We start from the raw sequence: 24,179 nt of genomic DNA, 5'->3' as shown, positions 1-24,179 counted from the left end.
CAGCAACATCAGCATCTCTGATCACAGTGTTGCCATCTGGTGACTTTCACACAAAAATGGGGATTTTAAAGAGCTTTTGGTGTGATGTTGGTGTCTGGCTCTATTTCAGTGCATATCTGGTGACTTTAGCACATTTCAGCCCCAGCCTGAGTGAGGCTGGCTACAGAGCAACCAATCCTTTGGAGTGTCACACACTAACAGTTTTCAGCCAATCAGAGAGAGGACTGGAGAGGGGTCACCGCCCTCAGAAAAAGCTCTCTCTCTCTCAGCCCCTGACTCCCTCTGAGAGCCAGGCTACAGAGCAACCAATCCTGTTGGGAGTCACACTAACAGCCAATCAGAGAGAGGACAGTGGTCACCCCTGCCCTCAGGAAAAGCTCAGCCAACTCTCCTGGCTTAGTGCTAGGGAATCCTGGGAATTGTAGTTTGTTGTGGCACCAGAGCTCTTTCTGATAGAGAAGGCTCAATGTCTCACAAAACTACACTTCCCTAGCACTGAGCCAGGGCTGGGCAGTTAAAGCAGTCTTGAACTGGATTATTTCTGCAGTGTGGCTTGGACCCAACTCAGGCTGCATCTTCACTCCAGAGACAATCCAATTTCATACCGTTTTAACTGCCATGGCCCAGTGCTATGAAATAATGGAAATTGTAGTTTGTTGTCACACCAGAGTTTGCTGAGAGAGAAGGTTAAATGTCTCAGAAAACTAGAATTCCCAGGATTGCATAGCACTGAGCCAGGGCAGTTAAAGGGGTGTCAAACTGGATTATTTCTGCAATGCGGTTGCAGCTGAACACATTTCTATTTGGCACAAAGCTTCCTGGACCCCCTTCATGTCAAAATAAATATCTTAAAAGTATTAGAAGGACTGAAAGATTCTTTGGTTGGTTTTAATGGTAATTTAGAGAGTTGAAATAAGTTACAATTATTTTTATTCAATTAGGGTTACTTTTTTTGCAAAAGATCCACCATATTAACATTACGGGAATTTTCTGGGAATTTTGACTGAATATTTGGTGTGATATGGGGGGATTCGGTGTGTTTTGGTCAAACGTGCAGGGAAATATCTTCGAGGCTTGTTGGCAACACTGTCTCTGAGGCATCCCAAGCCTAGGAGCCTTTAACAGCAACCTCCAGCTCCTTTCCCAAGGTCCCTGGTGTAGCAGAGGAGGCCCTGCAGCAGCCAGCAACAGCAGCAGCTCTGAGGCATCCCATGCCTGGGAGCCTTTAAAAGCAAGCTTCAGCTCCTTTCCCAGGATACCTGGGAGTGGTAGAGGAGGCCCTGTAGCAACCAGCAACATCAGCATGTCTGAGGCATCCCAAGCCTGGGAGCCTTTAACAGCAAGCTCCAGCTTCTTTCCCAGAGTCCCTGGGTGTGGCAGAGGAGGCCCTGCAGCAGCCAGCAACAGCAGCAGCTCTGAGGCATCCCAAGCCTGGGAGCCTTTAAAAGCAAGCTTCAGCTCCTTTCCCAGGGTCCCTGGGTGTGGTAGAAGAGGCCCTGTAGCAGCCAGTAACATCAGCATCTCTGAGGCATCCCAAGCCTAGGAGCCTTTAACAGCAAGCTCCATATCCTTTCCCAGGGTCCCTGGTGTAGCGGAGAAGGGTCCCTGCAGCTGCCAGCAACAGCAGCAGCTCTGAGGCGTCCCATGCCTAGGAGCCTTTAAAAGCAAGCCCCAGAACTTCCGGGGGCGGAGGCAAGCAAATAGCAGCGCAGAGTACAAGCTCATCCCACTCTGCTTGTCCACCAGCAGCTCACCTCAAAAAAGGACCTTCGGGGACTAAATTGAGGTTTACTCCACCAGATAAGGTGAAATATTGTGGGGGCCTGTCGCAGGTTGAAGAACCCTTATAATAACCATTCTGAAGATTTGGGGGGGGGGGGCGAAAGAGGTGAAGAAATCACAGGGCAGCCAGTCCTGCTGGCAGTAAACGAAAGGCACCAGCTTGCCAGATATCCTTAAAACCATTCAACAAAGAAAAGAAATTTATACTTTACAGAATAAATATAAAATATAATTATAAAAACGGAGAGAAAGCAACTCCACAACTTCACAGCTTGAGGACTTGGAGATAGATTACAGCTGTGAGACTGAAGGAGGAGAGAGAAAAGAAAGAGATGCAGGGAGGAAAAGAAAATGGCATACAGCACAAAATTACGATCACATACACAGCCTCAAGGGATAACTAGTACTAGAATCAAAACAAACAGACATAAACATCATAATATTACAAGAATCGAGGCAATTTAAAAAAGATTTTAAGAAAGAAATTAGGGAAGAGATGAGGGGGGAATTCAAAGACAATAGCAAAGAAATAAGAGCTGACTTACAGAAGGAAATGAAAGGTCTCTCTAAAAAGATAGATAAACTAACTAACGAAATGACAGGAATAAAGAGAGAAATAGAAGAGCTATCAACCAAAACAAAAGAGTTAGAAAGTAGAACAGAATTGATCATAAGAGAACAGCAGATAGAAAATCAGAATGCCTTTTTACAAGATAGCAGATATAGAGACAGATGCATTAAGGTAAGATGAGTGATGGAGATCCAAAAGGAACAATTAATAGAAAGGATGGTTCCAATACTGGCACAATATACAGTGGTACCCCGGGTTACGAATTTAATTCGTTCCGCCGCCGCGTTCGTAACCCGAAAAGCTTTCGCAAGCCGAAAACCCATAGGCGCTAATGGGGAAAAGCCGCGATTTGGTGCGAAAAAGCGCCGAAAAGCACCAAAATTTCTTTCGTAACCCGAAATAACCTTCGTAACCCGGAACAGTTTTTTTCAATTGATTTTTTTCGTAACCCGGAAATTTCGTAAGGCGGCGCATTCGTATCCCGGGGTACCACTGTATGCATATGCCAGATGAAATGATAGATTTACAGATAGAAAAAATTTTCAGAATTAATTCCAAGATAGCTAAAGAAAGAAAAATTCCTAGAGACATTGCTATATGCTTCACAAATGTAAGAATTAGAGACAAAATATGTCAACAAAGCTATGAACACATTTTGATGACAGACGACAAAGAGGTTGAAATTTTTAAAGACATATTCCCCCAAACTTTGAAAAAAAGACAAAAATATAAATTTCTCACAGAAATATTACCAAAAAGTGATATAAGATACAGATGGGAAAGAGTAGTGACAGTTACGTATAATCAGAGAAAATTCAAAATAGACAGCATAGACAAAGCCAAGGATTTTCTCAGAAAACTGAAAAGTAGGAAAAAAGATTTAGGAGATGGAGGAGGAGAAGAGGGGAGAAGACTTAGAGAGGGAAAACTCCGCAGAATCTTGAGGAAGAAGAAGAAGAACTGTCAGGGGAAGGGGAAGGATTGGATACAAGTACAGTCGAATCTCCCCATATGCGGATTTGCCATACGTGGATTTGAGCATCCGCAGATGGCAAATGGGGAAATTGTCCCCAATGGCGGCGTGCGTGCACACGTGCCGCCATTGGGGACAATTTCCTTCTCCTCCCTCCCCTCCCTGCCCCCCTCCCTTCCCTTCCCTTACTTACCTTAAGTCGCTCGGAGTGGCTTGGTCTCTGCCGCCGCCGCCACCCGGCTTCCTCACCGCCGCCGTGCAAGGGCATGATGGCAGTGCTGGAGGCCGTCATTGAGACAAATATGCTTTGAGCATATGCGGATTTTGTTATACGCAGGGGGGTCCAGAACGGATCCCCCGCGTATAACAAGGATCCACTGTAATATAGATAGAGAAGAAGAGAGCTAGTCAGAAAGAGATCTAGAGAGGAGGAGGGGAGGAAATGAAACTTAAAATAGGATCATTAAATGTCAGAGGATTGAATAAGAAACATAAAAGGAAATCAGTATTTCATTATTTGGAAAAAAAACCAATTTGACATTTTGTGTTTGCAAGAAACAAAAATTAGAGAAGGTGAATTAAAATATTTACAAAATAGCAAATTAGGAAATTTATTTTATTCAGAAGACCCAAAAAGAAGAAGAAGGGGGGTTGCAATTTATGTTAATAAAAGATATGATGCAAAAAAGCTATTTTGTGATGATAAAGGAAGGTATGTAGCTATTGAAGTTGACAATAAGACTGAGAAATTAGAAGTTATCTGTTTATATGCTCCTTTAGAACAAAAAGAATCTTTTTTTCTTTAATCTGAACAAGAAATTAATGGAAATAAATGTAAAAAATACAATATTAGTTGGTGATTTCAGTGGAGTAATAAAGCCTGAGAGAGATAGAGAATCATGAAAAAAAAGGAAAAATCAAGGTAAATTACCTAGAAGTTCTTTTGAAATGATGGAAGAACAGGGCATAGTAGATGTTTGGACACATTTATATGGTCAGAAGAAAGGGTATACATATTACTCAAACACATCAGCCAAGATCAAGAATTGATATGTTCTTAGCAACAAAATACATGTTACCATGGATTAAAACAATGCAGATTGATCTGAAATTGGTATCAGACCACTATCTGATAGAAATAGAAATGAGACAAAAGATAAAGGAATGGACTTGGAAATTGGATGAAAGACTGGTTAAAGAGGATAAATATGTATACAAATTAAAGAAAGAAATAAGACTGTTTTTAAAGAAAATGAGACACCTGTGGGACACATGCAAGGTAGTAATAAGAGGCCAATTAATTAAAAGAGTTTCAGAAATTAAAAAATCAAATAATTAAGGGTATGATAAACAATGGGATTCCATTATGGATCTCAGCCCAGGAGGCGCAACAATATAATAGAGAAAACTGGATTGATTACAAGGACTTATTGATAATAGAATCACAGGGAAAGTTTCGAATAAGATCTAGAGAAGAGCTGGAAGTGATAGGTAAGAAAGTGAGTTGGTTAGAATATTACCAGATTAAATCTAAGTTTAAGGAGGATATGATGAAAGAAAAATTTGAGATACAACAGAATCCTATGGATAAAATTATTTGGGATAATGATAGAGGTAAAGTATCAAAAATATATAAATTACTGTTACAAAGAGAATTAGAAACAGAGATAATAACTGATGCAATGGTGAAATGGGAACAAGAATTTGGTCATATTATTTTATTTGAGAATTGGGAGAAGGCGTAGGAACAATCAAGTAAATTTACAACTGCACAAGATCTTAAAAAGTTGTTAATCAATGTTATTACACACCTTTAAGAATAGCCAAAATTTATAATTTACAGAATAAAAGCTGTTGGAAGTGCCAAACAGAAATTGGGTCATACATGATAATAGTACAATGATAAATAAGGACCACAAAAGAAGTTATAAATTATATAATCTAAGTGCAAAAGAACGGAAGAATTGTTTTAGATAAGTGTAATAAATGTCTAGAATGTTTAGCGTAATTAATGTTTAGAATGTTTAGAATGTAGGAGAATGTATTGTGTTGTGAAAAATTTTGTTGTTGTTGTTAATGTTGTTGGTTTTTTTTTCTTTTTTCTTTTTGTGGTGTGATGTTTTAGTTATATATGAGTTAAGTTTTGTTAATTAAGTTATGTGTATTATTGGTTGTGTTTTATGTTTTATTAAACGATATAATCTTTAAATAAAAAAAAAGAAATTGGGTCATACCACCACGTTTGGTGGTCTTGCCCTGAAAAAATTTTTTTTTAAAAAAAATTGGGCTAAAATACACAAGGCAGTGGAACAAATTTTGGGCATAAAAGGTGACAAGTGTTATTGCCACTAAGACATGGGTGAAACAGGGAAGACTGAGAAGAGTTCATGATCCCTCTGCATTCAAGCTAACAAAAGGATTTGACTTTGCATTCGACTTTCTTAACTTCCTTATTTACACTGAAGAACCAAGGAAACTTACTAGCTGATGGGGACATTTTACTTCCAGCATTGACACTTCAATGATTGAAATAGTTAGTAAATCAATTCCAAATGTAAACAGATTTAAAAATAGAAGAAATTATCCCCCTCTTTTATTTTCATAGAATCATAGAGCTAGAAGAGACAACAGTCCACCCTCCCTGCCATGCAGGAACTCTCAGTCAAAGCACACCCGACAGATGGCCATCCAGCCTCTTTTTAAAACTTCTAAGCAATTATAAATTGTACTAAGAAAGGACAATACATAGAAATTAAAACATTGCAAATTTAGAAACTTAGAGCCCCAATTAATTTAATTTGGAAACAGTTTGCTGTAAAGAAAATGTTAAATCCACTAAAGTGTGGGAAAGATTTTATTGTGAAGTCGAAGGCTTTCATGGCCGGCATCCATAGTTTTTCAGAGATGCCAGCCACAGATGCTGGCGAAACCTCAGGAAGAAAATCTTCTAGAACATGGCCACACAGCCCGAAAAACCCACAAAAAACTAAAGATTATATTGTTTATTTTATCATTCATCCTCCCTGATGAAGGTTAAGATATCACTATGAGTTGGCTGAGGAAGTAAATGAAGGAGGAGATTACTTTCCAGTTTATATAAATTAACCTGATGAAGGTGGAAAGAAACAGGAATATCTGCTGGTGAACTGGACTAACTATAAGAAAAATGGAATTCTTATTTTCTAACTTTTGAGAGGTGGACAGCTCTCAAAATGTTTTCAAATACAGAATCAAAGACAAAACTGCACCAATCAGTTAAGTCGACTAATTTGAATAAACTGATCCTAGAGGAATTATGGTCCAAAACACACAGCAGAAAAAAGAAATCCAGTTTGAGACCACTTTAACTGCCCTGGCTCAATGCTAGGGAATCCTGGGTACTGTAGTTTTGTGGGATATTTAGTCTTCATTGTCAGAGAGCTCTGGTGCAACAATAAACTACTGTTTCCTTAGCACTGAACTGGGGCAGTTCAAGTGGTTTCTAGATGGATTATTTCTGCTTTGTGTTTTAGACCTCAAGACAGATGAGACTACAGATGAAACAGAGAAACTTGATTTAAAGGTAAATTGAAAAATGGGGTTTAAAAACCTCTTGAAGGTAGAGGAAAAAGGATGATGTTAAGCAGATAAAGAAATGTCCAATCCAGATGACTTTGGAATTTGCTGGGACAGAAGGAACCAATATTGGATAGAAATGTGAAGCGCTTGAGAAGTTTATACAAAGCAACAGTACTCCTAATGGAAAAGTGGAGATTGATCTGATAAATGGAAGTATTGTGAAAGAGAAGTAGGTAGAAAAGATTTTAAGAAAACCTGTTGAGACACAAGGATTAACATTGGATGGAAGAACAAAGAATCCCATGGAAATAATGCTTTTTATTATAGAGAAGTGGTGATCAATCTGAAGAGTTGATGAAGTCCAAAAGGGGAGCAGTCTAATAAGGGCGAATACAGAGGAAAAGATCCACTGTTTAAAATCTCTGAGATAATAAATCTACTGCAAGAATTCAGGTTGGGGTGTAATTATACTCACTTTATGAAAAAGTTGGAATATGAAAACAGAGCTTATGTGAAATTTAAACCTTTTTCACTGCCAGAAGACTGATTGGATGCTACATGGTTTTGTAATAATAAGTATGGTGTTTGGAAATTTTAGTCAAAAACTGAAATGTGGAAAGTAATCTTATATGAAATTTAAATAATTGTAACTGTTAGAATGTTGGTTGAAGCTTGTATGGTTCTGGAATAATAAGTACTGTTTTTTGAGATTCTTCCGTTCTGAAGTAAGATTTGTAAATGAAGAATTTTGAGAAAAGGGAGAGGGATGATGAGGAGGAAAGTGGAATAATGTGATTTTAGTAAGATCGATAAATTAACTGATTAAATTTGAATGGAATTAGCCAGGAAATTATTCAGGAGGAAATGGCAATTTTAGAATTTTGAAGAAAAGTATCATTAAATAAATCTGGGCACAATACAAGGTGTTGGTTATAACCTATAAAGCCCTAAATGGCTTGGGCCCAGGGTACTTGGAGGACTGCCTCTCCCCATATAATCTGCCCCGCACACTCAGGTCATCTGGGAAGAGTTTATTGAGGATCCCTTCTACAAGATATAGGTCAACCTCTCAAAGGGCATTTTCCATCTTGGCCCCTGGGATCTGGAACACCCTCCCTGAGGAGCTCCACACCGCCACCTCCCTGGATCTCTTTAAAAAGAGAATGAAGACCTTTTTGTTTCATCAAGCCTTCCCTGATGTTCCTTGATATGTGTGCCCCCCCCCCCTATATGATTAACATCTTCGAGTATATTGCTGGCTTGGTTTAATGTTGATTTTATGTATACTGTGCACTGTTTTGTAAGTTTTAATTATGTATTGCAATTTTTATCTTGTATTGTATCGTTATTGCAATTGTTGTACACCGCTGTGATCGAATGGAATAGTGGTATATAAATAAATTTTATTATTATTATTATTATTATTATTATTATTATTATTAAAATGTACAGTTGACCCTCCACATTTGTGGCTTTGACTTTTGCAGCTTTGATCATTCATGGATTTGATTACTATGTTCTCTGTAGGAATTTCTAGGTCCTTCAGTGTGACTCTATGGCCAACATACACCAAAAGTTGTGCTGGAGGACCTAGAGATTCCTAGCTCCTTCACTTGGTAAAGTGGGTCCTCCAGTGCAATTCAGTGGTCAACTCCCAGCAGATGTTGACCAGACAGTTGTGCTGGAAGACCTTGAGATTCCTAGAGATGTTCTCTCAAGTTAAAAAATGTGTTTTCTTGTTTGCAGTATTTCCACTTTCACAGAGGTCTTGTGCCACTGTAGAAATAAATTGTATAGATATATTTAAAGGAAGTAGAATAATTTTATAATTACAACCATCTTACAAGCTTGTAAACTGGAACTCACTTATCCCCCTCCCTTTTGATATTGTATTTGTTTGTGTATTTTGTTAGTAGGAGCATAGTTGATAGATGTAGTTCTGATATATGTCTTTTTGTAGCTTTATATGTTGTTTTCCATATTAAAATGTAGGTGTTAATAAAAATATTTTTAAAATAAATACTGGTTTCTAGGGACAGTTTGTTAGGCAAAGTGATTCTGAAGCTGTTTTCTGATATGAAGAGCCATTTCTCCATATCTAGGCTCCTGTCTCATATTTCTTCTTCTTCTCCTCCTCCTCCTTCATGCTTTGGTTTCAAACAGTGAAGGTCAGACAAGCAAAATACTACTGTCTCTCACACCGTTGGAGAGAGCTGCTCTCAAGGAAGGAATAAATTTTGTAAGGAACAAAACAGATGGAAAGAGTTACATCTTGTACAAGGATGCAGACAGTGTGCGAGCATGCAAGAACATGTGCAAGCACCAAGGAGGGGTGTTTATTGCAGATATTGAAGATCTATCAGGAAAGTATGGCTCAATTTATGCCCCATTCCACCCTTTCCCCCCCTTTATTTTCCCATCTGCAGTAGCTGTACTGTAATAAATGAGACAAGCATGGAAATGAGTAAGAAAGTAGACAGACAAATATTGGGTAATCTGTTCAGAGGTGGGGGCTTACGCTTCTTGGTTAAATCTGAACTTTTCTCCAATTATGGGTCTGAAGGCTTGAGGCCAGTCTTGGTAGTAAGAAGTCACGGCAGGATGAAGGACAGTTGCTTGTCCTGAAGTTCATGAAGAAAACAAAACCACTCTTTATCAAGAACCTTCTCAGAGTGTTGATAAAGGGGTCTTCACTGCCACGACTGATTTTAAAATGTCCCACTTTTTCTCTCCTCCTCCCATTAGGTCCTCAGCTTACTTCCATTGGTGCAAAGGGAGTTCAAAGTGCAGAAGTAGTTTGAACTCAGTTAAGGCGCGTTACAGACTGCCCAAAACGGGTGGTCTGCCACCGCCGTCATTTGCAGCATGGGGGAGTCCCAGCATCCAAACTGCGCGGGTCCTCCGCGCTGCAAATAAGAAGTGCCAAAATGGCGCTTCTCTTTGTGGCATGCTTATGACGTCGTGAGGTGCGAATGGCGCACTCACAGTGTCTTAAGTGGTGTGAGACATACGGACGCAACGCGTCCGCTACGTCAAGATGGCGGCACCCGTGTGGAACGGGCATCGCCATTTTGTACGGACTCAGGCCGTATTAGGGTTAGGGGCGTCAGGAAGTGACACCCCTTTCTAACCCTAGTACGCGCGGAGCGCTTACTTTATGCCCGTGCGGAATGGGCCATAATCAGAGGGTGGCCGAGTGGAGAGAGAGGAATCTTTCCATTCCCTGTAGACTCAGGCAAAAGCAAACTGTGGCAGCCTCTCCTGGATTGTGTGTTCCTCCTTATTTCAAACATCTTGATCACATTCTACTCTTGCATGGTCACATGTGTTCTTGTTTCATCTGTGAAATATTGGAGTTTTGCCCAATCTAGAGCTCGGTAAAATCACTACCTGGTGAAGATGGGAAAGGAAGCCTAATGTTTACTTAAAATCTCAATTTTAAGATCTTCCCAATGCTGCCTATTGGACTTTCTTTTTCCAGAACAGCTTAACACTTTGTGCATGCCCCATGCTCTAAACTTCCCTTATATCCATCTGCCCAGCATTCTTATTTAAATTCTCTTTTCGGAAACAGTGTCCAATCTTGCATGACTTTTTTTTCTCTTAGCACAGTGGTACTCAGATTGACTGGCTAACTTTGTAATACTAAATTCTGCTCTAAAAATTTGCATTCAAAAACTAGTTTGGTTTATGTTGTGTCTGTTCTAACCTAGATGTGTACGTTGCACTAAGCATAACTGGAGGCTGGATGTGAGCACAATGAAATACGTTAACCCTCCAGACAGCTTCAATCAAGATGAACTAGGTAAAATGATAAATCCAAAATCCACAAAACAGCTATACCTTTATTCAGTCAACCAAAATGCACAAAATACAAGAGGCAAGCTTTTGAAACTCCGCTGGCATCTTCATCAGGCAAAGGTGTTAAAAAGGTGCTAAAATACAGAAGAAAAAAAGTCTCCTAGGTAAAATGATGTCTGTTATAGATTTTTTAAAAGGTATTAATTGATAGAAGTGCCTTTCTTATTGGTTCTTGCTCTCATTTCATGAAACGTAGGATGCTTCCAAAAGAGGTTTTAATTGTGTAGTTAACTTGCTTCACCCATGGAATGCAGGCAGAAAGGCCATACATGTTCTATTTGCAATGAGTATAAATAAAGGAGGAGGAAAGAGGGGGAAGGACGAGGTGGGGATGGAATGAAGATGCGCATGAGAGTGTGGCAAGAGACTGTTAATATGGTGTTGTTTGAGCATTTGTTTCTTATAGAGAAACAGACGCACAGAATAATCCTTCCATGATTTTCCACTACTTCTTCTACTGTTTGCCTAACAACAACACACACACAGAGAGAAGAAGGAAGGAAGAAATAAAATCCATTAAGAGAGGACATGGCAGAGAGAGTGCAAAGTGGGACTGCAATGTGTCACAAGAAAAGAAGAGAGGAGGTTTCTTAACAGGCCATAAAAAGGCTATAAAAAGCAGACCTTGAAGAAACTACCGTGTATGCACAATTACATGGAAAATCAGGGAAGCACATGAATGACAATTCCCAAAGGATAATATACATAAAATCCTTTTGACACATATATTTTGTCATACTAATAATTAAAAAACGCATGTAGGGGTGTAAATGATATGCAAATCAGCAAAAGAAAAAGTGTGGTGGAGAATCATACTCCACAAAATGGATCACAATATCAAACATTTAAAGGAAGACTGTTCTCCATCATAAAAAAATTACATCCTTTTCAGTTGCTATAGCTAGATTAATCATTGCCAGAAACTGGAAAACAGGTCATCTGTCAATGGATCAATGGTGAACGAAGTTCTGGGAAGGATGGTTAATGGAGAAGCTTGCAGATGATGCCAGGAGAACCTCTGAGGCAAGGAACTGCAACCAGTTCAAGGAAAAGTGGTTACCTCATATAGAATATGTTAACGCCAATTCTCATGCTCATGTTCCACCACAGCACCACAGGAGATTTTGGTCTGGGGCTTTGAATGAGACCTCAGTTTTGTAAATCTGTATTTTAGCTCACATTTTTAAAGTAGAGTGGTGATGTAATTGTGTTTTACCTTTTGTAAACAATAAATGCTAAATTTAAAAATAAAATAAAGAAAGACTGTTGTTGATCCAAACTTCACACACAAGGTGTCATTCATGGGTTAAAAATACAAATCTGGTTCATTCAAGCAATCTTTTAAAGTACTTTTTATTAAATATATTATACTATATCCAGTCTTTATGAAGTGTTCACACCATGTGTATCACAAGTTTAAACATGGTAAAACATAAATGTCATCACACCTTCACCATGTATTGTAAATACTAGTAGATAAAAACCAAAGCTAAACAGCATGTTTAAATGACAAACACAACAAATAATTAATATTCAACTATCAAATGCTACACCTTTAGGTAAAACATATTTACATTACAACCACAATTAAAATAATGTGAACAGTAGCCAGGCAGTTCTAAAAAGAAGCACTTTTCATTAGTTTCCATTTCTTTGCTCTCATCTAATCCAATATCTGCATCAGATATTGCTTCAGAAGTAGGACAACCTCATGTGCAAATGAATTATATAGGAGCATTTTGAGCAACCGAGTCACAATTTAACTCAACTGATGAAGCTTTGCCTTATTCAAAAATACAATAATAGTGGTTATTTGCTTACTGTTCCCCTTTGTCTTCTAGTTGTTGAGACAGACACAGATAATGGATTGGTGGTAGTGGAACTACATCCCCCAAATCCATGGGATTCAGACCCCAGGCAGCCAGAAGAGTTGGCTTATGGAGAGGTACAGGTAAAGAAAAGGCAGCATCTTTTGTCAACATGGCTTTGGTATAAAGTCTCTATCCTAATGTCAAGATTGTGGACATTCTGTTTAGGAATAAAATGTGAGAAAGTACATTTTAAAAACATACCAAAAATGCTCTATACTGTATTTACTTAGTACTCAGAATGGGAAGAAATTAGTTGGGATGCTTTGGGTACAAACTGGTTCACACAAAGTAGAGTTTTATGCCTATTGAGAATGGCTAACATAATCTAGCTCTCCTATCCAAACAGGACAATTCATTCTCCTCTCTCCCTCATTCCATTTTCTCAGTTACTGTTCATTTGATGTATGCCAAGCATACTCAGCCTTCAGTGTGGTGAGTTTTTGTGGGGATGCTCTCATTGACTTTAAAAGGAGCTGCTTGTTGTGAATTTCTATAATATATTAACTAGAATCCTGTGGGCTAGTCCTAACTAGAGTAGACCTATTGAATCAACTATTGAATGATGAGTCAATACCATTGATTCCACAACTATACTCTAGTTATACAACACCCAGACAAGAGACAGAGAGGCCCACAGAGACTGTCTGGAGACTGTAGGGAGGGAAAGGCTGCTGTTTCTGCTGCTGCCTTAGACCTCTGCTTCCTTAGTGGACTTTTCTTTTATATAGGGCAAAGGCATGTCCTTTTACCTGACAGAGATGCAAGCATTCCTGCTTTTATTATCTGCCTATCTGTGTGTTCGACTGTTTTTATTAGACACTGTCCTGTTTGTTAAATAAAGGAAGGGTGTATTTTCCCAAGATGGCAGGGGATACAAAGGTTCAGGGAGCAGCCATTGGAGCCATTAAGGGCAGGGGGCAATACCGGGGGGGGGGGGATGTCAATTAAAATTACCAAGGAAGAGCACAAGAGAGAGCTTGTTGTCCCCAAACTGTCTTCCAGTCCAAATAGCATGGATAGCCTTGGTGTCCCCCCTGCTGAATGCCAGATCAGTGAATGGAAAACAGCTGTCATTCAGGAACTAATGCTGGATGAACAACCTGACTGGGCATCTATTACAGAAACTTGATTGTATTAAGTGTGTGTGTTGGGCGGGGGGGGGGGTAAACTCTCTCAGATTTGTCCACCAGGATTCTCTGTTCACCAGCAGGCAAGAGCTGGTGGGAGGGGAGCTGGAGTTGCAGGGGTCCCTTCCCCTGACCAGCTGTCCTTTCATACACTTTACTGGTTTTGAGTGTGGTTATTTAAAGGTGGGTAGTTGGGACAGAATAGGGATTCTGTTGGTGTACTGCCCACCCTGCTGCTCAACAGCCTCCCTTCCTGAGCTAGCTAGGGTGGTCTTAGGGTTGGTGTTGGAGTCTCCTTGTCTAGTAATACTTGCACTGGTAATCTCTCGGTTTACGCTTTACTTGGGGCTACCCTTGTACCAAATTCGGAAGCTTCAGTTGGTTCAAAATGCAGCAGCCAGATTGGTCACTGGAACATCTAGGTTTAACTATATAACACTAATACTGAAATCTCTTCACTGGCTGCCAATTAGCTTCCGGGTGCAATACAAGGTGTTGGTTATTACCTTTCAAGCCCTACATGGCTTGGGCCCGAGTTACTTGCGGGAGCGCTTCTCCCTACATAATCCGCCCTGCACTCTCAGAACATCTGGGAAGTTCTTACTAGAATATTATAATACCAGGTTAATGGCAACTTCACATAAGGCATTCACTGCCGCGGCCCCAAGATTATGGAATGACCTACCAGAAGAGATCCGTCTCATTACTACCTTAGAGGCCTTTAAGAAGGCACTCAAAACGGATTTCTTCCGGCGGGCTTATCCACTGAATTGCATATAAAAAGGGTTATGACTGTTCTTCCTTGACTCTGATTGTTGGTTAATGGACGAATTGTAATTAATAACTAATAGGAATTCTTGGTAAATTCTGTGTTAGTATTTTATTGTCGTATTGATTGTAAATTGTACTGTCTTTTAAGGGTGTAATCCCGCCTCAATCCGTGGGAGAGGCAGGAGATATAAATAAACTATATTATTATTATTATTATTATTATTATTAGTAGTAGTAGTAGTAGTAGTGCTGGGGGACTTCAACATCCATGTTGATACTGCCCTTTTAGGAGTGGCTCAGGACTTCATGGCCTCCATGACAGCCGGTCTGTCCCAAGTGGTATCTGGCTCTACACATGTTGCTGGGGAGGCTCTGTACCCTGTTTTCTGTTCTGGGTGGGGTGATGATGATCTTGGTGTGGAGGAACTTACTACAGTTCCAGTCTCATGGACAGATCATTATCTGAGTCTATATTTAGACTCACAGGGACTCAGAACCTCTTCAGGGATGGGTTTGCCACAGGAGGCTCATGAATCTGGATGGATTCCTGATAGCTTTGGAGATTTTCCTGTCACCTTGGCAGGCGATTCTATTCAAGCTCTGGTCCACTTTTAGTATGGGGAAATGGCCATAGCAGTGGGCACAATTGCTCCTGAGCGCCCCCCTCTTACGGAGTGGAGCCAAACTAGCCCCTGGTTCTCCAGGGAATTGATGGTGTTGAAGCAAGTGAGATAGAGACTAGAGTGATGTTGGTGAAAGACCCAAAGTGAATCTGACCGAACATGGGCTAGAGCCTGTTTGAAGGCCTACTCTGTGTCAATGCGGACAGCAAAGAAATTATTTTTGCGTCTGCATGGAGCCGTCCAGAAGAGCTGTTCTGAGTAGTCAGGGTTGTTTTTTTTTTGCACACTCACCCTCTAGTAGAAAACCCAGACCACTCGGCAGCCCACTGCGAATAATTTGCATGGCACTTTGTGTATAAAGTCGCTTAGATCCTCATAGAAGCATAGAATCATAGCATAATAGAGTTGGATGAGACCACAATGGCCATCCAGTCCAACCCCCTGCCATGCAGGAAATCCGAATCAAAGCATCCCTGATAGATGGCCATCCAGCCTCTGTTTAAAGACCTCCAAGGAAGGAGACTCCACTACACTCCGAGGGAGTGTGTTCCATTGTCAGACAGCCCTTACTGCCAGGAAGTTCCTCCTAATGTTGAGGTGGAATCTCTATTCCTGTAGTTTGCATCCATTGTTCTGGGTCCTAGTCCCTGGAGCAGCAGAAAACAAGCTTGCTCCCTCCTCAATATGACATCCCTTCAAATATTTAAACAGGGCTGTTACATCACCTCTTAAACTTCTCTTCTCCAGGCTGAATATCCCCAGCTCCCTAAGTAGTTCCTCATAGGGCATGGTTTCCAAATCCTTCACCATTTTAGTCACTCTCCTTTGGACATGCTCCAGTTTCTCAATGTCCTTTTTAAATTGTGGTGCCCAAAACTGGACACAATATTCCAGGTGGGGCCTGACCATAGCAGAATATAGTGGCACTATTACTTCTCTTGATCTAAATACTACATTTTTATTGAGGCAGCCTAAAATTGCATTGGTCTTTATAGCTGCCACATCAAACTGTTGACTCGTGTTCAACTTGTGGTCTACTTGGACTCCTAGATCCCTTTTACATGTAGTCTCGTTCAGCCAGGTGTCCCCCATCCTATATCTGTGCATTTTATTTTTCCGCCCTAAGTGCAGTACCTTACATTTCTCCATGTTGAATTTCCTTTTGTTAGCTTTGGCCCAGCTTTCTAATTGATTCAGGTCATTTTGAATTTTGATCCTGTCCTCTGGGGTATTAGCTACTCCTCCTAATTTGGTGTCATCTGCAAATTTGATAAGTATGCCCCCAATTTTGTCCTCCAAGTCATTGATAAAGATGTTGAATAGCACTGGGCCCAGGACAGAGCCTGGGGATTGGATTGGATGGCCCTTGCAGTCTCTTCCAACTCTACGATTTTATGATTCTATGACCTTGAGGATTTAACTGAGTTTGAATTCCAGAAAATATCAGGATAGTTGAAGTCACCCATCACTACTACATCTCTCCTTTCTGAGTGTGTAGTTATCTGTTCTAGAAAGGCGTCATCCAGTTCCTCCATCTGACTGGGGGGTCTGTAGTAGAATTCCACCATAACATCCTTGTTGTTTCCATGCCCTTTAATTTTTATCTCAGGGGTAGGCAACCTTTTTGAGCCGGGGGCCGGGTTGCTGTCCCTCAGACAACTGGGGGGCCGAAGCTGGGGAGGTGGAGCTTCCACCCCCAGGGGCCAGGCCACCTCCTCTTTGCTGGCCCTTGATGGGGCCCCAGGCCCTGTCAGAGGCCGGGAAAGAGCCGGCGGGGACCGCCAGCATGGAGGCCTCCCCGTCTTTGCTGGCCCCTGACGCCAGAGGCCCGCCACTGCCGCAGGAGCCCTCCTGGAGGGCCCCAGTGATGGCAAATAGCCTCCCAGGGGCCCGCTGCCGCTGTTGGAGCCCTCTTGGAGGCCCCAGCGAAGGCAACGGGCTTCCCAGGGGCCCGCTGCCGCCGCCGGAGCCCTCCTGGAGGACCCCAGCGAAGGCAATGGGTCTCCCAGGGGCCCGCTGCCGCCACCGGAGCCCTCCTGGAGGACCCCAGCGAAGGCAACGGGCCCCCCAGGGTCCTCCTGCCGCCTTCGGAGCCTTCCTGGAGGGCCCCAGTGACGGCAAAGGACCACCCAGGGGCCCCCTGCCGCCTTCAGAGCCCTCCTGGAGGGCCCCAGTTACAGCAGCGGGCCTCATAGAGGCCCGCCGCCGCTACCGCAGCGGCCACCCGTTGCAGCTTTTCGCCGCTCTGGGCGTCACCATTTTCTGCGAAAAAATGGCGGCACCCATAGCAGCCTCTGGGGCTATGGGCGCAGCCATTTTTTCGCCCAAAATGGCGGCGCCCAGAGCGGCGAAAAGCTGTGACAGGCGGCAGCGGCAGCAGCAGCAACAACAACCAGGGGCCGGTCGCCAGGCCTCCACGGGCCGCATGCGGGCTGGAGGTTGCTGACCCCTGATCTAGGTGCTCTCCACCTGACTGCCAGTATTAATGTCCTGGATCTCTTCACTGGTGTAAATATCTCTTACATATAGTGCTATTCCTCCTCCTTTCCTGTTTGGCCTAGTTCTCTTAAAAAGGTTATACCCCTCTATTTCTACATCCCACTTATGAGACTCATCCCACCAAGTTTCAGTGATGCCTATTATATCATATTTGCTTTGTTGTACTAGGAGTTGAAGATTTTTGTCTAGGTGGCTTTGAATGACACATCAGTTTTGTAAAATCTTATTGAGCTCACATGTGAAAGTAAGTGGTGATGTAAATTTGTGTTTTACCTTTTGTTAACAATAAATGCTAATTTAAAATAAACTACAGAAGACTGTTTTGGTTGATCCAAACCACACACAATGGTACCTTACCTGGGTTAATCAATCGTGTTCATCATTCAAGCATCTTCTTTTAAAGTACTTTTTATTAAAATTATATCCTATCTCCATCTTTATGAGTTTCCCCCATGATGTATCACAAGTTAAACATGGTCAGCACTCAATGTCAATAACCTTCACAATGTTTTTAAATACTAGTAGGATAAAACCAAGGGGAAACGCATGTTAAATGACAACACAAACAAATAATTAATTTCAACTATCAAATGCTACAACCTTTAGGTAAAACATATTGACATTACACAACCACAATTAAAATAATGTGAACGTACCAGGCTAGTTCTAAAAAAGAAGCACTTTCATTATTTTCCCATTTCTTGCTCTCATCTAATCCATATCGCATCAAATAGCTTCAGAAGTAGGACAGACCTCAAGGTGCATGAATTATATAGGAGCATTTTGAGCAACCCGAGTCACAATTTAGCTCACTGATAAGCTTTGGCTTATTCCAAAACATACAATAAGTGGTTATTGTCGTACTGTTCCCCTTTGGCTCTAGTGTGTTGAGACAGAACGCAGATAATGGAGTGGTGGTATGGAACTACAAAGCCCCCAATCTGGGATTCATACCCCCAGCACCAGAAAGAGTTGGCTTATGAGAAGGTACAGGGAAGAAAGTCCATCTTTTGTTAACAGGGCTTTGGTATACTCTCTTTAAAATCCTAATGTCAAATGTGGCATTCTGTTTGAGGATAAAATGTGAGAAAAGTACAATGTAAAAACATACGCAAAAATGCTCTATACTGTATTTACTTAGTACGCAGAATGGGAAGAAAGTAGTGGGATGGCTTTGGGTACAACTGGTTCAACACAAAGAGTTTTAAGTGCCTATTGAGAAATGGCTACATATCTAAGCTTTCCTATTACACGGACAATAGCCATTCTCCGCTCTCCCCTCATTCCATTTTTCTCAGGTTACTGTTCATTGGATGTAGGCCAATCATACTCAGAGCAGCCTTCATGTTGGAAGTTTTTGTAGGGAGGCTCGCATTGATTTAAAGGAAGCTGCTTGGTGTGAATTTCTATAATATTAACGAGAAGCCTGGGGCTAGTCCGAACGAAAGTAGACCTATTGATCAACTATGATGGAGATCAATAAAATTGATTCCACACGTAGAACTCTATTTAATACAACACCCCAGACAGGATACAGAGAGACCCCAGAGACTGTCTGGAGCGGTAGGGGGAAAGGCTGATGTGTCTGCTGCTGTCTTGGACATCTGCGCCTTAGTGGAACTTAGTAAGGCATGTCTTTTACCTACAGAGATTCAAGCTTGTTAGTTCCAAGCAGTCTGCTTTATTATCTCCTATCTGTGTGGTTTCGACGGTTTTTTAGTAGACCTGTCCCTGTGTTGTTACATAAATGAAGGGTGTTTCCAAGAATGGCAGTGATACAAAGGTTTCAGGGGTGCAAAAAAAAAAAAAAAAAAAAAAAAAAAAAGCATAAAAAAGGCAAAAAACAAAGAAAAAAGAAAAAAAAAAAAAAATAAACAAAAAAAAAATAACGGAAAAAAAAGAAAACAAAGAATCAGGAACAAAGAAGAAACAAGAGAAAAAAAAAAAAAAAAAAAAAGAGAAAAAAAAAAAAAAGAAAAGAACACAAAAAAAAAGACAAAAAAAAAAAAAGGAAAGAAGGGAAAAAAAAGAGAGGGAGAGAAAGGAGAGATAGAATTAAGGGCCAGTGGGGCAATCCGGGGGGGGGGTGTCAATAAAATTACCAAGAAAGCAACAAGAGAGGCTGTTTCCCCAAACTGTCTTCCATTCCAAATAGCATGATGCCTTGGTGCCCCCACTGATGAATGCCAGATCAGTGAATGGAAGACACTGTCCAGTCGGAACTAATGCTGAGGATGAACAACCTGACTGGGCATCTATTACAGAACTTGATTGTAGTAAGTGTGTTTGTTGGGGGGGGGGGTAATCTCTCTCAGATGTGTCCACCAGGAGTCTTCTGTTCACCAGCAGCAAGAGCTGGTGGGAGGGGAAGCGGGATTTGCAGGGGGTCCTTCCCCTGACCAGCTTCCTTTCATACCTCCGGGTTTTTGAGTGTGGTTTATGAAAGGTGGGTAGTTTGGGACAAATGGGATTATGTTGGTGTCTGCCCACGCGGCTGCTCACAGCCGCCCGTCCGGAGCCTACTAGGTGGTCTTAAGGTTGGTGTTGAGTTCGCCTTGTCCTAGTAATACATGCACTGGTAATCTCTCGGTTTATAAAACCGATCCGCTTTACTTGGGGCGACCCTTGTACCAATTCCGGAAGCTTCAGTTTGTTCAAAATGCAGCAGCCGATTGGTCCTGGAATATCTGGGTTAACTCTATAATAACACTAAGACTGAATGAAAATCCTTTTCACTGGCCTGCCATGAAGCTTTCCGGGTGCTACAAGGGTGTTGGTTAATTACCTTGAAAGCCCCTACATGGCCTTGGGCGCCGGAGTGGACTTTGCGGGAGTCTTCTCCCGACTAATACGCCCTGCACTCTCAGAACACTGGGGAAGTCTTACTAGAATATTATAACTGTTAATGCAAACTTCACATAAGGCATCAACTGCCGCGGGCCCAAGATTAATGGAATGACCTACCGAAGAATCCGTCTCAGGACTGCGCTTTAGAGCCTTTAAGAAGGCACGCAAACGGATTTCTTCCGGTGGCTTTGTCCACTCGAATTCATATAAAAAGGGTTATTACGTTTCTCCGTGACTCTGTTGGTTGGTTAATGGAAGGAATTGTAATTTTTTTTAGATAACTCATAGGAATTCTTGGGATTCGTGTTAGGATTTTATTGTCGTATTGATTGTAATTGTACTATGCTTTTAGTGGTAATCCAGCCTCAAATCCAATGGGAGAAAGGAGATATAAATAAACACCCCCTTTTTATAATTATGAGTATTATTATTGTAGTAGGATAGTAGTGCTGGGGACTTCAACATCCATGTTGATACGCCCTTTTAGGAGTGGCTCAGGACGTCATGGCCTCCATGACACCGGTCTGTCCCCAAGTGGTATCTGGCTCTACACATGTGCTGGGGAGGCTCTGACCCTTGTTTTCTCGGTTCTGGGTGGGGGTATGATGAGCTATGGTGTGGAGAATTACTACTTACATTCCAGGCTCATGGACAGATCATTATCTGGTCTATTTTAGACTCCACAGGGACTCAGTAACCTCTTCAGGGATGGGTTTGCCACAGGAGGCTCATGAATCGGCTGGATGGATCCTGATAGCTTTGGAGATTTCCTGGCACCTTGGCAGGCGATTCTGTTCAAGCTCTGGCCCCACTTTAGTTAGGGGAAATGGCCATTTCGTGCACAATTGCTCCTGAGCGCCCCCCTCTTACGGAGTGGAGCCAAACTAGCCCTGGTCTCCAGGAATTGGGGTGTTGAAGCAAGTAGACAGAGATTAGAGGTTGTTGGTGAAGACCCAAAGTGAATCTGCCCGAACATGGCCTAGAGCCTGTTGGAAGGCCTACTCTGTTGTCCAATGCGGACAGCAAAGAAATATTTTTTGCGTCTGCATGGAGCCCGTCCAGAAGAGCTGTTCAGAGTAGTCGGGTTGTTGTTTTTTTTGCACACTCACCCTCTAGTAGAAAACCCAGACCACTCGCGCGCCCACTGCGAATAATGTGCATGGCACTTTGTGTATAAGTCGCTTAGATCCTCAAGAAGCATAGAATCAGCATAGGGAGTTGGAAGAGACCACAATGGCCATCCAGTCCAACCCCCTGCCATCAGGAAACCGAATCAAACATCCCCTGACAGATGGCCATCCAGCCTCTGTTTACAGACCTCCAAGGAAGGAACTCACTACACTCCGAGGGAGTGGGTTCATTGTCAGACAGCCCTTACTGCCAGGAAGTTCCTCCTATGTGAGATGGAATCTCTATCCTGTAGTTTTGCATCCTTGTTCTGGGTCCTAGTCCCTGGAGCAGCAGAAAACACTTGCTCCCTCCTCAATAATACACCCTTCAAATATTAAACAGGGCTGTTACATCACCTCTTAAACTTCTCTTCTCCAGGCTGAGTATCCCCAGCCTCCCTAAGTAGTTCCTCATAGGGCAGGGTTCCAAATCCTTCACCATTTAGTCACTCTCTTTGGACATGCCAGTTTCCATGCCCTTTTAAATTGTGGTGCCCAAACTGGAACACATATTCCAGGTGGGGCCTGACCATGCAGAATATAGTGGCACTATTACTTCTCTGATCTAAAAATACACATTTTATTGAGGGCAGCCTAAAATTGCATTGGTCCTTCAATAGCTGCCACATCAAACTGTTTGACTCGGTTCACTTGTGGCTACTTGGACTCCTGACCCTTTTAATATTAGTCTCGTTCAGCCAGGTGTCCCCCATCCTATACTGTGGCATTTATTTTTTCCGCCCTAAGTGCAGTACCTTACATTTCTCCATGTTGATTCCTTTGTTAGCTTTGGCCCAGCTTCTAATTGATTCAGGTCATTTGAATTTTGATCCTGTCCTCTGGGGTATTAGCTACTCCTCCATTGGTGTCATCTGCAAATTGGATAAGTATGCCCCAATTTTGTCCCTCCAATCATTGATAAGAGGTTGATAGCACGGGGCCAAGGACAGAGCCTGGGGATTGGATTGGATGGCCCTTTCAGTCTTCGTTCCAACCTACGATTTTATGACTATGACCTTGAGGATTTAACAGAGTTTTGAATTCCGAAAAATATCAGGATAGTTGAAGTCCACCCATCACTACTAACTCTCTCCTTTCTGAGTGTGTAGTTATCTGTTCTAGAAAGGCGTCATCCAGTTCCTCCATCTGACTGGGGGGTCTGTAGTAGAAGTCCACCATAACATCTTGTGGTTTCCCTGCCCTTTAATTTTATCTCAGGGGTAGGCATCTTTTTTGAGCCGGGGCCGGGTTGCTGTCCCCAGACAACTGGGCCGAAGCTGGGGAAGTGGAGCGTCCCCCCGGGGGCGGGGCTTGCGTGCCAGGGGTGGAGCCTCCACCCCTCCGGCGGGGTCTTCCCCCCTGGGGGCGGAGCTTCCACCCCCAGGGGCCAGGCCCCTCTCTTTGCCGGCCCTTGAGGGGGCCCCAGGCCCTGTCCCAGAGCTGGAAGAGCCAGCGGGGACCGCAGCAAGGGGAGGCCTCCCGTCTTTGTTTTGCCGGCCCCGATGCCAGAGGCCCGAACCGCCGCAGGACCCTCCTGAAGGCCCCAGCGATGGCAACTGGCCTCCGAGGTGCCCCCCCCCGCTCCACGTCGGAGCCCTCCTGGAGGGCCCCGTGATGGCAACTGGCCTCCCAGGGGCCCGCGGCACGCCATCGGAACCCTCCTGGAGGGCCCCTGCGACGGCAGCTGGCCTCCCAGGGGCGTTGCCACCGCTGATCCCTCCTGGAGGACTCCTGCGAAGACAACGGCCTCTGGGAGCCCGCTCTGGTCGGCAGGACCCTCCTGGAGGGCCCAGTTGACGGGAATAGCCTCCCAGGGGCCGCTGCCCTGTCGGACCCTCTTGGAGGCCCCGCGAAGGCAACGGGCTTCCCAGGGGCCCGCTGCCCGCCCGCCGAGCCCTCCTGGAGACCCCAGCCGAAGGCAATGGTCTCTCCAGGGGCCGCTGCCGCCGCCGGACCCTCCTGGAGGACCCCCGCGAAGCAACGGGCCCCCCAGGTCCTCTGCCCGCCTTCGGAGCCCTCTGGAGGCCCCAGTGACGGCAAGGGCCACCCAGGGTCCCCCTGCCGCCTTCAGAAGCCCTCCTGGAGGGCCCCAGCGACGGAAAAGGGCCACTCAGAGGCCCCCTGCCGTCGCCGGAGCCCTCCTGAGGGCCCCAGTTTACAGCACGGGCCTCATAGAGGCCCGCATGCCACTACCCACCGCAGCAGCCACTGTTTCAGCTTTTCGCCGCTCTGGGTGCCACCATTTTCGCGAAAAAGGTGGCGCCCAATAGCAGCCTTGGGGCTATGGCGCCGCCATTTTTTCGCCCAAATGGCGGCGCCCAGAGCGGCGAAAAGCTGCGACGGGCGGCGGCGCAGCAGCACACAACAGCCATGGGCCGTCGCCAGGCTTCCACGGCCGCATGCGGGCTGGAGGTTGCTGACCCTGACTAGGTGCTCTCCACCTGACGGCCAGTATTAATGTCCTGGATCCTTCACTGGTGGGAAATATCTCTTACATATAGTGCTTATCCTCCTCCTTTCCTGTGTG

At 43.3% G+C, this 24,179-nt stretch overlaps 1 protein-coding gene across 1 annotated transcript in view; it reads left to right on the top strand.

Annotated features, from left to right (window-relative positions):
* The window catches only part of LOC121928736 (cytidine monophosphate-N-acetylneuraminic acid hydroxylase-like), a 45,432-nt gene that overhangs the window by 7,036 nt on the left and 14,217 nt on the right, over nt 1-24,179 (top strand). Inside the window, exons 2-4 of the mRNA XM_042463870.1 lie at nt 9,048-9,251; nt 10,598-10,689; nt 12,587-12,696. Coding sequence (XP_042319804.1) covers nt 9,048-9,251; nt 10,598-10,689; nt 12,587-12,696 — 406 coding nt within the window. The remainder of the gene's footprint in view (nt 1-9,047; nt 9,252-10,597; nt 10,690-12,586; nt 12,697-24,179) is intronic.

The sequence above is a fragment of the Sceloporus undulatus genome, chromosome 4, assembly GCF_019175285.1.
Source record: "Sceloporus undulatus isolate JIND9_A2432 ecotype Alabama chromosome 4, SceUnd_v1.1, whole genome shotgun sequence".
Classification (NCBI taxonomy): Eukaryota; Metazoa; Chordata; class Lepidosauria; order Squamata; family Phrynosomatidae; genus Sceloporus; species Sceloporus undulatus.
The sequence above is the reverse complement of the archived record's forward strand: the minus strand, read 5'-3'. Positions and strand labels throughout refer to the sequence as shown.